This window comes from Cervus elaphus, chromosome 29, assembly GCF_910594005.1.
Source record: "Cervus elaphus chromosome 29, mCerEla1.1, whole genome shotgun sequence".
In the NCBI taxonomy this organism is placed as follows: Eukaryota; Metazoa; Chordata; class Mammalia; order Artiodactyla; family Cervidae; genus Cervus; species Cervus elaphus.
This window is the reverse complement of record NC_057843.1, coordinates 37657535-37671638: the sequence shown is the minus strand read 5'-3', so window position 1 is coordinate 37671638 and position 14104 is coordinate 37657535. Positions and strand designations below refer to the sequence as shown.

The following is a 14104-nucleotide window of genomic DNA, read 5'->3' as shown; positions in this document are numbered from 1 at the left end:
GTCTAAATGTGCAGGTCTAAAAGGCATATCTCATAATAGTACATCAAAGTTTTGATCACCTATCTTTTAGTTATTTGTAAAATGAGCCTACTTTGTCAAAATAGAAATATCCATTTATTATGAATGCTCAGATTAGTCTTTAGCTCCTTTTACTTGCAAAAAAATAGATTAAAAAACAGTATGTCTAAAGTATTTAGTCATCCATGGTAGGTATCTTCTTTTTACAGTTGTCTTTATTTTTATTTTCTACAGCTCAGAGTGTATTTGCGAACCTCAAATCTGGACAATGCTTTTGCTCATGTCACCAAAACACAAGCAGAAACATTACTGCTTAGTGTCTTCCGGGACATGGTAATAGTTTTTAGAGCAGACTGTTCAATATGCCTTTATAGTATTGAAAGAAAATCTGATGGGTAAGTATATAAAATATACAGTCATTTTTTGCTCTTATTTATCATGCTTCCTCTGTAGTTTTATTTCTCAAAACAGTTACTCTAATTTTATATTTGGTTTCCTTTGTTTTAGGAGTTTCATAAAGCAAGGAATTTTAATTAGTGATCTTCCTATGGTAGTTATCTTTTAGCTACCAAAAGAAATAAACTATAAAGCTTTACCAAGTTTTTCAGCTAATCTTACTGGAATCATTTGAAAAAAAAAAAAAACTAGTTTGAGATGGGGTAAAATTTTAAATATTAATTTTTTTTACACATCTTGATAACAGGTTGTTACTAATTATCCTAGTGTTCTAGAAACTTGGGGAACTTTATAGTGTTTCTACAGCTTCAGGGGCTTAGGAAGCATGGCCTTAGCAGACTCTTGTACATTTTCACTGGCCTAGATGGCTGAAGTCTGGAAAAGGAAAAACCGACCGTCTTCTTGCTGTTTGTGTGTGTTGCTTATATTCTTCTTTGCTTCTGGCCGACTTGCAGCATTTAGACCACACTTCTTGAGTTTTATTTTGTTCTCAGATGGCTTTTGTTTCTTTTTATAAAAAAGCTATGAAGTGCGTGTTTGCTGAAGTAGCTTAGTAATTGAGGATCACTTTTATAAAGATAAAAATTAACAGATCACCTTAGATAGAACCCATTTCCTTCCTCAGCCAACTACGTCTCAGCTGAGTAAGCTATTCCTGTAACGTTCTTCCCAATTTCTTTTTTCTTTCTATGTCTTACTCTCTTTTTTTCCCTCCCCTTATCTCCATTTGTGTTCTTGGGTGCCACAGCCTTGTCAGTCTGCTGTTTAAAGGATACTTGGGGAGGTAGAAATGGTAGGTAGAAAGTATTTGGGGCCCCTATAAACATAAACTCTCATACTATTTGTAGTAGAAATGGGGAGGGAAAAAAAAAAACCTCATTAGAATTGTTGAGGTATATGGTTTCTTTCTCTTTTACAGTCCAAATACTGCTGGTATTCAGGTTCTTCAGGAAGTATCCATGTCACGCTACATTCCTCACCCTTTCCTAGTGGTATCTGTCACTCTGACATCAGTGAGTACAGAGAATGGAATCACCTTGAAAATGCCACAGCAGGTACCATTCTGTTATCAGAGCTCTTTACAGTTTTCGGTTCTTTGTGTTTTAATTTGATATTAGGAACTATTCATTTGTTCAGAAAATACATACTAAATATCTAGAATTTGCCTTGCATGAAGATGCTGGGTTACAGTGCCAACTAAACAAACATGGTTTTTGCTAATACTGGAAAGAAATAATTACATAGATAATTAATTACAAATGTGATGTGTATACCAAAAAGTAATACAGGTTACTGTGTATACCAGAAAGTGATACTGTGTTATAACGTGTATAAAAGTTATACCGTGTGTAACGAAAGCCTGGAGTAGTCTAAGCAATCACATACGGTTTCTCTATCATTTAAATTGAAACCTGAAGAACAAGTGGTAGTTATCTAAGTAAAGAGGAATTTCAGTCAGAGGGAACAGTTCAAAGGCCTGTAGATAAGAGAGAAAATGACACATTCAGGGAATTAGAAGAAATTTCACAGTGACTGGAACATAGAGTATTAGAGTCTTATTGATACTATGGACTTTGTCTTAAAGTCTAAAGTGTTTTAAGCTAGAAATTATTAGATATAAGCTTTGTAATATTAGAGAAAACATTACAAAGGAGGAAAATGAACCAGAGTTGGACAATACTGGATGAAGGGAGAGCAGCTAAGAGGCCATTGCAATGATCTAGGTGGATGGTGTTTGTGGTCCAGACTTGGGTAGTGAAAAGAAGATAGAAAGAAGTAGAGGGAATATGACATATAGAGGACTCCATGATTAGTTAATTATGAGCAAAGAGAAGGCATACCCCCATAGCTTCTGGTTAAAGTAACTGTGTAGGTAGCATTGCCACCAGGACCAGGTTGCATAACTTATGTTTCCAAACTTCATGTCAGCGTGGAACCCATCTTCAGAGAAAAGTGCTGTGTGGATTTACTTGTCATCCCTGTCTGTCTAGTCTTTTTAAAACTTCCTATTAAGGCACTTCCACTGAGTGCCTTTAAAATACAGGTTCCATTTTCTCTGCAAACTCATATTTCATGTAACCAGATAGTCCTAGTTAATAAAAAAAAGGAATGTTTTACAGAAGATCTCTAGCTAAAAGATATGGAAGGAATTTGAGAATTAAGAATCAGTTTTGCAGCCTTTGAAAAAATGAGTGGATTCAGTTGAAACCAATGAAAGGTTGATGGGAACTTCACAATGAAGTTGTCATGCCTAAGCCTATCAAGTAGTCATGCCTAAGCCTTATTAGTCAATCTTAGCAGCACTAAAAGTAGGAGAACCATGCATGCTTCCTGGGGTGATGCAGCCTGAGGTTCACATGAGGAATTACTGCTGAAAGCATTGAGCCTGAACTGAATCAAGCTTCTTGAGTCATCTTCTATTCATCGAAAATACAGGGATAGAGGTTTAGTTTAATAACATTCTGTAGGAAAACTGCAAGTCATTAATGCGTAGGAAAAAAGAAGAGTCTTCTAAATAAGACTTTAGAGCTATGACAACAAAATGCAATGCATAAGGTCGTTTGTGTCTTGATTCAAATAGGCTACAAAAAGACACTGTTAAAACAATTAGCAATGTTGACTGAGAGATGACACTGAGAAATAGTTCTAAATTTTATTAAATTTAGATGTGATGTTAGCATTGTAATTATATAATCAAATGTCCATATATTTGAGAGATGCCTATTAAATGTATAGGAGTAAAGTGGCATGATATCTTCCTTTAAGATATGTTGGCAAAATAAGTATTAATAAAAAGAGAAAAGGGATAGGTGAAACAAACCTTGGTAATTGTCAATCTGAATAATGAGAATAAGATAGGGTGGTATACATTTTATGTACTTTTCATCACGTTTGAAGTCATATTAAAGAAAAAAGCTTCTTGAATATTCTAGATAGAGTAGGCAGTCAGGAGATGAATAACACTGGGTGCCCCATTTTAATTAAGAGGCCCTTTTACATACATAGAGGAGATACTTAACTTTGCAAAGAGCAGAATAAGAAGTTGAAAGATAAGAGGAAATAGATTACATCTTGCACAGAGAGAAGGCCAAGGTTTAAAAAGCAAAGCAAATCTTGATTTAACAACAAAAACCCAGCAGTGAGAACTGTTCCACAGTAAGGTGGCCTCCCTCAGGAGACAGGTGAGCTCCTTGTCTCTGAAGCTCCAATGAGAATTACCTACCAGGAATTTTTTAGGGTAAGAGATGGTTTCTTGGGTTCCTTCAGATTTAGGACCTTGAGGATACATGTGGTCCCAGCTTTTATGTTACACTCAGTTTCTGAAAAGTTCATCAAAGTTGCTTGAGAGGGCTGTAATGGTCACCTGTCCTTATGTACTATGATATTATCAGTAAAAAATGTTGACTGCGTGGATAGAGCTGAAGGGAAAAATAGAGAATTTTGTGGGGTTTTTTTTTCTGTGCTGGTTGTTCATTGCTGAGCAGACTTTTCTCTGGCTGTGGCAAGCGGGGACTACTCTAATTGCAGTGCACAGGCTCCTCAGTGCGATGGCTTCTCTTGTTGCAGAGCACTGGCTCTAGGGTGTGTGGGCTTCAGTAGATGCAGCTCCAAGGTTCTAGAGCACAGGCTCGGTTGCTGTGTGGGGCATGTGGGATCTTCCCAGACCAGAGATCGAACCCATGTCTTGCATTGGCAAGCAAAGTTTTTACCACTGAGTCACCAGGGAAGCCCTGTTTTTTTTTTTTTTTTTTTTTTTTTAATGAAATAGTATAAAATACAGTGGTGAATTTACCATCTGAAAACTTAAAAATGGTCATTATGAACATTAACATATTTTAGAGAACTGCAGTGAATGTTCTTCGGGTCTTTGGAAGTATTTGAGGAGTTCTCACTGTGGGAGTGTGGAGTGTGTGTGTTAGTCACTCAGTCATGTCTGACTCTTCATGACCCCACAGACTGTAGCTCATCAGGCTCCTCTGTCCATGGAATTCTCCAGGCAAGAATGCTGGAGTGGATTGCTATTCCCTTCTCTAGGTAATCTTCCCAACCCAGGGATTAAACCTGGGTCTCCTGCATTGCAGGCAGATTCTTACCATCTGAGCTACCAGGGAAGCCCTATGCCAGTCTCCAAACAGTATACTGTTTGATTCTTGGGATTGCATGTTCGGTTTCCTCTCCTCTCTATTTCTTATAATTCTCACACAGCTTTTCAATTCCATTTTTCCTTCTCCTGACTCTTAAGTTATTTACTGTTTCTCATATGTTATGGACAGATGTTCAAATTTTTAGTTTATGTGCTAACTCGGGAATGGAAGACTCATTTCCAAGTAAAATTCTTGAGCTTTGTGACAGTTGCTTACAGATTTTTGTGGGAGTAATTTTTCAAATTCCCACTTTTTAAATTAACATGCTTATTACCTACCTGGATGATACAGAGCAAAAATGAGTGACAAAGTCCATGAGTATTCAGCACCCTTTTGCCGTTTCTTTACACACAATCTCTTTTGTCTTAGAGTGGTACAAATGAGCATTTCATATATCTGATTATTTTTTCAAGTAGAATACATAGGGTGATGGTTGTTTTCCTGACTGAACCCAAAATTATATTGGAGCTTAAATTCATCCAGCCAGCGGGAGTCAAAGCTAGGACACAATCCATGTCATCTTAATAATCATCCTTCCTAAAACTCTTTCCTTCTTTGGTTAGTGGCATCATGCTTTGTTTCTCTTCTTGCCTTCAAAAGCTTAGCCAGCCGCCCTCTGCTCTGTTGCTCCCATATACTTTGCTTCAGAAAATTCATCTGTTTCCTTCAGTTTACCAGCCTTATTATTATAGTTCAATGATTCTGGTATTCATCTCCAGTTTAGTCATCTCTCACATTTTTATCTGGAAGTCTTAAGATTCTTTCTAATTTAATGGGCAGTGAACTTATATGCAGAGTACATCATGAGAAATGCTGGGCTGGAGGAAGCACAAGCTGGAATCAAGATTGCCGGGAGAAATATCAATAACCTCAGATATGCAGATGACACCACCCTTATGGCAGAAAGTGAAGAAGAACTAAAGAGCCTCTTGATGAAAGAATGAATCACTTCATGGCAAATAGATGGGGAAACAGCGGCTGACTTTATTCTTCTGGGCTCCAAAATCACTGTGGATGGTGACTGCAGCCAGGAAATTAAAAGACACTTGCTCTTTGGAAGGAAAGTTATGACCAACCTGGATAGCATATTAAAAAGCAGAGACATTACTTTGTCAACAAAGGTCCATCTAGTCAAGGCTGTGGTTTTTCCAGTGGTCATGTATGGATGTGAGAGTTGGACTATAAGGCTGAGCACCGAAGAATTGATGCTTTTGAACTGTGGTGTTGGAGAAGACTCTTGAGAGTCCCTTGGACTGCAAGGAGATCCAACCAGTCCATCCTAAAGGAGATCAGTCCAGGGTGTTCATTGGAAGGACTGGTATTGAAGCTGAAACTCCAGTACTTTGGCCAGCTGATGTGAAGAGCTGACTCATTTGAAAAGACCCTGATGCTGGGAAAGATTGAGGGCAGGAAGAGAAGGGGACAACAGAGGATGAGATGGTTGGATGGCATCACCAACACAATGGACATGGGTTTGGGTGGACTCCGGGAGTTGGTGATGGACAGGGAGGCATGGCATGCTGCGGTTCATGGGGTCGCAAAGAGTCGGACAGGACTGAGCGACTGAACTAAACTGAAAGGAAACTCTTCAGATTCCCTTTCCTAAGTTATTATCTCCTTCTAACTTCTGTCCATGAAGACCACAACTTCTCTAGCACCTCACCTAGATTCAGCACTCTGAAATCATCTTTGACTCAGCTTTGTTTTTTTACCCTTCATGTCTAGACTACAAGTAAGCTTTTGGTTTGTTTTAATCAAAATGTTCTTCCTCTTTACAAGTGAAAATGACTTGATAGCCGAAAATAAACTTTAAAGCAGTGCTTCTCAAACTTAAAGCTGGGAGTCCTAGGTTTTCTACTTTAGGGTTTGATTGAAATTTTCCTTAATAAAACGCAGACTATTTACTTCATTTCTGAAGTCACCACCCATGATATCTTCCTCTGCTCAGTCATCCATCCTGAATAACTCAAGAATTTTTAATAACTCTTTTATTCAAGGACCATAAATAGTGGCTTATTTCCTGATATATTTTTACTTGACTTTCCAAGCCCTCCTTGAAGGTCTATTACCATCAGTATTTTTTCTCGTAATACCCCTAATCTAGCCAGATTGTTCTCACTTTCCCAGTAGAACTATTTTATCTTCTTGTGTCATTTATATTTCATTCTTCAACTAAAATACCAAGTGTTTTTCTCCCACCCATGTATGTCATCCTCACCCTTCAAGTCCCACTTCATCCTTAAGCCTTCTCTAGCTATGCCAACCAGGTCACTGAAGCAATGTCTCACATTTATGAATTTCTGGAAGTCTCTTAGGTTTTTCAGGGTAATTCAACTCTGCCATCAATTTGAATTCACTTTTTCACTAATTAATTATTAATTGCATTGTGTTAAGCTTGTACTACTGGAGCCAGACAGCTCCTTGACTCCAACAGAGTCTAACAGAATGACTGACCATAATACACACTCAGTATTGTTCGTTTAACCTGTAAGCATTATGCTTTGGCGGGGGAAATGCTGAAAATATACCTGTTAATTCATATGAATCCAATTATTTTCCTTTCAGGCTCGTGATGCAGAGAGCATTATGCTAAATCTGGCAGGACAGCTCATCATGATGCAGAGGGACAGGTCCGGCCCTCAGATCCGAGAGAAGGACAGCAACCCTAACCAAAGGAAACTTGTGAGTTACATGCAAGTCACTTAAAATATAAAGAATGTCTGGGAGAAAGATGAGGGAATAAAAGAATTTAAGAGCAGAGTGTTGTCTTGTGATTTGGATACTGAGAAAGTATATAAAATTAGTTGTAAGCCTTTGGATACAAGACTGTGAAAAGTGGAGAATAAGACCCTAAAATGATAATAAAATGTTCTGTATGCCAGATGTTACTGGTTAGGTGTTATTGTTTGGAATAATTCTAATGGAAAAGCAGGATAAATTGGTGAAGTTCCTTGGGGGAGGGGGGTTGTTTTGTTTTTAGATTTAAGTACATTTACTTTGAAAGGCAGGGCAGTATTATTAACTTTAAACAGATTCCTCTAATTCTCCCCAGAATTTATACTATCATTTTGAAAGACTTGAGAAACTAGTACCTAGAAAAACTTCATCTACAAATTAAATGGGAAAAGAACTGATTTCAGTCTCTTCTTCTCCAGTTGCCATTCTGTCCTCCTGTTGTACTAGCCCAGTCTGTTGAAAATGTCTGGACCACGTGTCGCGCAAATAAACAGAAGCGTCACCTGTTGGAGGCCCTCTGGCTGAGCTGTGGTGGTGCCGGGATGAAAGTCTGGCTCCCTCTTTTCCCCAGGGATCACCGCAAGCCCCATTCCTTCTTGTCCCAGCGGATCATGCTACCTTTTCACATAAATATCTACCCCCTGGCTGTTCTGTTTGAAGATGCATTAGTCCTTGGTGCTGTCAACGACACTCTGCTCTACGATTCTCTGTATTCTCGGAACAGTGCTAGGGAACAGCTGGAGGTGCTCTTCCCTTTCTGTGTCGTGGAGAGAACCTCTCAGATCTACCTCCATCACATTTTGCGTCAGCTGCTGGTGAGGAACCTCGGGGAGCAAGCTCTGCTCTTAGCCCAGTCCTGTGCCGCGCTGCCTTACTTTCCCCACGTGCTGGAGCTCATGCTCCATGAAGTGCTGGAAGAAGAAGCTACCTCACGGGAGCCCATTCCCGACCCTCTGCTTCCCACGGTGGCAAAATTTATCACCGAGTTCCCCCTCTTCCTGCAGACAGTTGTTCACTGTGCCAGGAAGACTGAGTATGCCCTGTGGAACTACCTGTTTGCAGCTGTTGGAAACCCCAAGGACTTGTTTGAAGAATGTTTGATGGCTCAGGATTTAGATACTGCTGCGTCTTACCTTATTATCTTACAGGTAACAATTCTCTTCTTGTAAATGTTTAAGAATTAGTGAGCATAAACCTAGAGGAAAAAGAAAGCAAATGTCCTTGGTTGGCACTGTGATCGTGATTAAAGAACTAGTACAGGCACTTCCCTGGTGGTCCGGTGGTTAAGACTCCAAGCGCCCAGTGCAGGGGGTCTGGGTTCAGTCCCTGTCTCAGGGATCTGGATCCTGCGTGCTGCAGCTAAAGAGTCCACGTGCTGCAGCTGAGACTTGGTGCAGCCAAATAAACAAATACTAAATAGAAAAAAAAGAACTATTAGAGTCAAGTTTTCTGTTCAGTTTTTATCTTTACTTTTAAAGAACTCAAACTTAGTATATGATGGCAGAAAATTACTATTAAAAAGCAGCATTGCAAGGTTGGGTTTTTTTTTTTTTTAATCCTGTTTTTCCATAAATAGGCCTAAAACAAATTAATGAGTTTACAGTATTATTTTGAATAATATTAAAGGAATGTCTTCTATGTATACATATAGGTATGTACACTGTGCTTAGTCGCTCAGTTGTGTCAGACTCTTTGTGACTCCATGGACTATAGCCCAAGCTCCTCTGTCCATGGGAATTCTCCAGGCTGGAGTGGATTGCCATGCCCTCCTCCAGGGGATCTTCCCAACTCAGGGGTCGAACCCAGGTCTCCCACATTGCAGGCAGATTCTCTACTGTCTCAGCCACCAGGGAAGCCCATGTATGTATATACATATAATGCATTATAATACATAATAATATTCACATATTAGATAACATTATCAAAATATTATATAAGAAACATACTAGTAAATAATTATTTTGAATATTAGTGGGTTTATCTGAGCCCTCCACAATAATTTCTCTCCTTGTACCATGGAATTGCTGAGAGGTGAAAGTTCTTTCAGATTACTGCAGAGTTGTTTTTATTGTTTAAAGAAGCTAACCATAAACCTGGTTTGAGATTCTGCCTGAAGCAGTTTTCCTGTCAGCTTATTTGCTTCATGACAGCTGACTGAAGTCAGAGGAGATATTGTGGCAGAAGGTGCGTGGCCCTGAGATTGTGGCTATTCTTAAAAGGCCACAAAATCATAAAAACAGAAACAAGATAAATGCAGTTTTTTGTTTGTTTGTTTAATTTAGGTCACTGCTTAGATTTCAGTGATCTCCCAAGCAATGGAATTAGGAACTTTATCAGGATTCCTAAGTTGTGACTGACAGATAAATAATTATAGTTGAACTTACCTGTTAGGTGCCTCTCCATGACGGCCAGGGCAAGCAGCAAGATTAAATCTGCGAAAGAACCACTGTGGATGCCCATTGTGTAGCAGTACTATATACTGTTGCCCAAAGCAAAGTTTTTTATTAAGTCACATCCTCAGAAAGCTCTGTCACAGGACATAGACCAGAGCTTTTTTGGAGTCAGAAAGACAGATTTATACTCCTGCTTTTCTTATGATCTTCAACAAGTTATTTCTTTGTTTAGAACATATATTTTTATTTCTCTCTCATCTAACAGTCCTGTTTTTGGCAACCAGATTTCTTTCATTTTGGATTTCTAACACTCTTGAGGGCAGAGGATTCTCAATGTGTGGTCTACAGAATTGTGGGGATTTCCGAGACATATTCCGGAAGACTTCAGAATCAAACTAATTTTCATATTAATACTGAGATACTATTTACCTTTTTATCCTGTGCTTCTATTTCTACACTCTGCATTGCCATGCAATTACAATTTTTAATTAGTTTTAAATGCATAATTTCAACAAGTTGTTTAACTTAGTTTTCTCATCTGTAAAATGAGAATGATATACCTCTTTTGAGAGTCACTAGGAGAAATGAAAAGAAAGAATGTATGTCAAGTTTAAGATATCTGGCACTAATGGGAGTGCAAGAAATCATAAATTATATTACACCAGGGAAATATTTGCCTCACTTTTTCTTGTATGGTACTTTTTAATGCTTCTTTTGATTTTACTAGTAAATTATTCCTTACAGTGCTATATCTGCATTACTTGTCTGGGTTTAGGGAAGTGTGGAGATAGAGAATTACTCATATCTTCTCAAATAATTTGCAGTATAAAAGGAATTCTTGGTTGTTTTTCTAGAACATGGAAGTTCCAGCAGTAAGTAGGCAACATGCCACCCTTCTTTTCAACACAGCCCTGGAACAAGGCAAGTGGGACCTGTGTCGACACATGATTCGATTTCTGAAAGCCATTGGCTCTGGAGAATCTGAGACGCCCCCATCCACACCTACAGCTCAGGTTAGGTGAAGAATCACACAGCTTTGCTCGGCCACACACCCACGTGGCATCTCCTCTAACCATACTGTGCACCTTGTGTGTGATCACAGGAACCCAGTTCAAGTGGTGGTGGATTCGAGTTCTTCAGGAATCGAAGCATCAGTTTATCCCAGTCAGCTGACAGTGTTCCTGCTAGTAAATTCAGCTTACAGAAAACACTAAGTATGCCATCTGGTCCTTCTGGAAAAAGGTAAAAGAATGAAGAACTGTTACTTTTAGGGCATTCTATAACACATTGCATTTCAGAGTATTTGTAAAATTGGATCTTAGGAAAAAACTATTTGATCCGATTGCAATTCCTTTTTACATTCCCCAAAGGCTTCCCTTTTTTCTTTCTCCTAAATTCACTTCTTTATTCTTTGTACAGTTTTTGCCCTTTATACTAGAATAGGTCTTGATGTGCCCCTTCTAAATGTGACTGACATTAAATTACCTCTAATAATACAGGACCAGGAAAAAAAGAAGATAGATCTGCAAATAATTCAAAAGCCTTCTTACAGTCAACAGTTTTCTCCTTCTTTCCCAGTGTACCTTTTGACAAAAAGAAAATTTTAGTCCTCATGTACTTGACTCTCTTGTGACTCTTTTGAGTGGAGAAGTCATTAAACAGTTCATGCCAAAAAAGTGTATCCTGGAGCCTGAAACCTGCATTACACGTAGATGGGTTATAATGCCCTGAAGGGTAGCTCTGAACTCATGCTGAACATTGTAAAATAAATTTTCCTATTTTGTGAGGTCCTTGTGTTCCTTCCTGTGTTGTTATGTGGTCTTGGCTCTTGGTTTCTTTCTCTCCTCAGTCCTTTCTTTATATTCCGTGTATATTCTTAACTACAGCGCCTGACACAGAATGACAGCTTCCTGAATATTTGTATTGTGATTGTTTTGCAGCTTTTTCTTATCAGAGCCATTAATAGACCTGCATTCCCAACACACACACACACACCATAAACAAGTTAAATGCACCTGTGAAAGACTGTAAAACAGTTGCCAGGCAAACACACACACACGCCATAAACAAGTTAAATGCAACTGTGAAAGACTATAAAACAGTTGCCAGGCAAACAGTAGCTACTCACTGTACCCTGAATGCAAGTGGTGTTTAATATATACTAAGTGCTCACTGCACGCCAGGCACAATTCAAACATTTCCGTGTACAGGTTTTTCAGTAACAGCTCCATATGGGTAAATATACTGTTATCCACATTATACAGGTGAAAAACAGAGGCCCAGAAAAATAAACTTGCTTTATATTCACAAAACTGTGTGGCAGAGCCAAGTTCAGAATGCAGGTAGTCCTGCTCCAGTACTGCCCTCTGAAGGCACCCCATCACCCTGGTACCAAACCAGTGGTGACACATCAGTTCATAGGAGTAAGGGATGATAGACGAGATTTAGTCATTCATTTTTTAAAATCTGTTTTTTTCTTATGTGTCTATATCTCACATTAAGAGACTACATTTCACTTTGCTTCTTTAGTCTTCTTGATCTGATCTCCTTCCCTCTTTCCAAATACAGCATTTATTTGCTTCCTTTCTTTACCTCATCCAGTCACTATCCTCTTCCTGGTTTGGCTTTGTCAGTCTCCTGTTTGTTTTCTATTCTGTACTTTTATTTTACAGACATGTTTAAGAGGCTGCTTTCTGTGTTCCAGCTATTGCTCAACAGGTGTGCTATCGCATGGAGAAGCTCTGATACTTGATCTTCCTCTTCCCTCAAATCTCTTACCTCCTTGTCAGCATTTTCAGTGCTACTTCATAAGAAGTATGTGAAAATTGTTCTGTAGCTTACTTGTGTTCCCACTTACAGATGGAGCAAAGACAGTGACTGTGCTGAGAACATGTATATTGATATGATGCTCTGGAGACACGCTCGGCGTCTCTTAGAAGAAGTTCGGCTAAAGGATCTCGGCTGCTTTGCAGCCCAGTTGGGCTTTGAACTCATTAGTTGGCTGTGCAGGGAGCGTACCCGTGCTGCCCGAGTAGACAACTTCGTGTTGGCCCTGAAGAGGCTCCACAAAGATTTCCTTTGGCCACTTCCCATCACCCCAGCTGCTTCTGTCAGTTCTCCTTTCAGAAACGGAAAATACCGAACAGGTGATACAGGCTTCGTGTTGTTTAGAAAAGAATTGTATTTGCTCCAAATGTTTAGACATTTTTCTATTAGTTGATATTCAAGGAAGTCTTTTCATTCCAAGCTTAGATAAAAGCTGACTTTTTGTAGATCAGTTGGAACATCCACCATTTGACTAAGAATGTAAATAAAACTAGATCATGTGTCTCTAGGTCTTAGGACTTTGAAGTTTAATTTATAAATCCAACCAGTTGTTTTCTCAGATTATCAACAAGTTGAGCATGACTGAGATAGAAGCTACCACACTTGTTTTTTTTGTAGGAAGTTTCCTGCAATGCAGGAGACCCCGGTTCAATTCCTGGGTCAGGAAAATCTGGAGAAGGGAACAGCTACCCACTCCATTATTGTGGCCTGGAGAATTCCATGGACTGTATAGTCCATGGGGTTGCAAAGAGTCGGACACCACTGAGCGACTTTCACTTTCACTTTGGCATTGGTTAGTCCCAGATCTCAAAATAAGCTAAATTGTGACTTACCTGACAGGATTCATTCCAGAGAAATGGTAAAAATAGGTCTTTGAGAGCTTGGGCCATCTTCTAAATTTGGAGAGGGCAAAGTGAACTGTATTTTGGTAAAAAAAATTTTTAGGTTTTTTAGTTCAGGTTATTATTACTTACGAAAATTCAAACAAAAACCTTTTTATTATGGCATTTGGAAGTTTCATGTCATCTTAAAACCAAGGAAAATCATTTAAGGATGAATAAGGTTTTGCCTAGTTTCTGGTAAGTTAAACAATGATAGAAGATGACTGCTGGGTGGCATTATCTAGTCAGTCCATTCTGTTCCAGTCCAACTTCCCTGGTTCATGGATGGGTGATGCTGTGTAGGGACATTAATTGGCTTTGAACTTTTAGTATTTGGGGTTGGTGGGGGAAGAGAAGCTGAAATAACTGAATTGGAAATAGCAGTGTGTGCCTTTAATTCCCTTTTTTTTTTCTTTGTTTCCTACCTTGCAGTGGGAGAGCAGCTGTTAAAGTCACAGTCAACTGACCCATTTTTAAACCTCGAGATAGATGCTGGCGTCTCTAACGTCCAACGAAGTCAGAGCTGGCTCAGCAACATTGGCCCTGCTCATCAAGAAATAGACACAGCTTCATCTCACGGGCCACAGATGCAAGATGCCTTCCTGTCACCTTTATCTAATAAAGGTAGATATCATTTTAAATCCTAGCT

General features: G+C 39.0%; 1 protein-coding gene across 4 annotated transcripts in view; it reads left to right on the top strand.

Moving 5' to 3' along the window:
- The window catches only part of RIC1 (RIC1 homolog, RAB6A GEF complex partner 1), a 143896-nt gene that overhangs the window by 124643 nt on the left and 5149 nt on the right, over window positions 1-14104 (top strand). For all 4 annotated transcript variants that reach the window (XM_043891308.1, XM_043891309.1, XM_043891307.1 and 1 more), the window contains 8 exons: window positions 253-413; window positions 1394-1529; window positions 7185-7301; window positions 7775-8503; window positions 10603-10761; window positions 10851-10990; window positions 12608-12894; window positions 13888-14079. In XM_043891308.1, coding sequence (XP_043747243.1) covers window positions 253-413; window positions 1394-1529; window positions 7185-7301; window positions 7775-8503; window positions 10603-10761; window positions 10851-10990; window positions 12608-12894; window positions 13888-14079 — 1921 coding nt within the window. The remainder of the gene's footprint in view (window positions 1-252; window positions 414-1393; window positions 1530-7184; window positions 7302-7774; window positions 8504-10602; window positions 10762-10850; window positions 10991-12607; window positions 12895-13887; window positions 14080-14104) is intronic.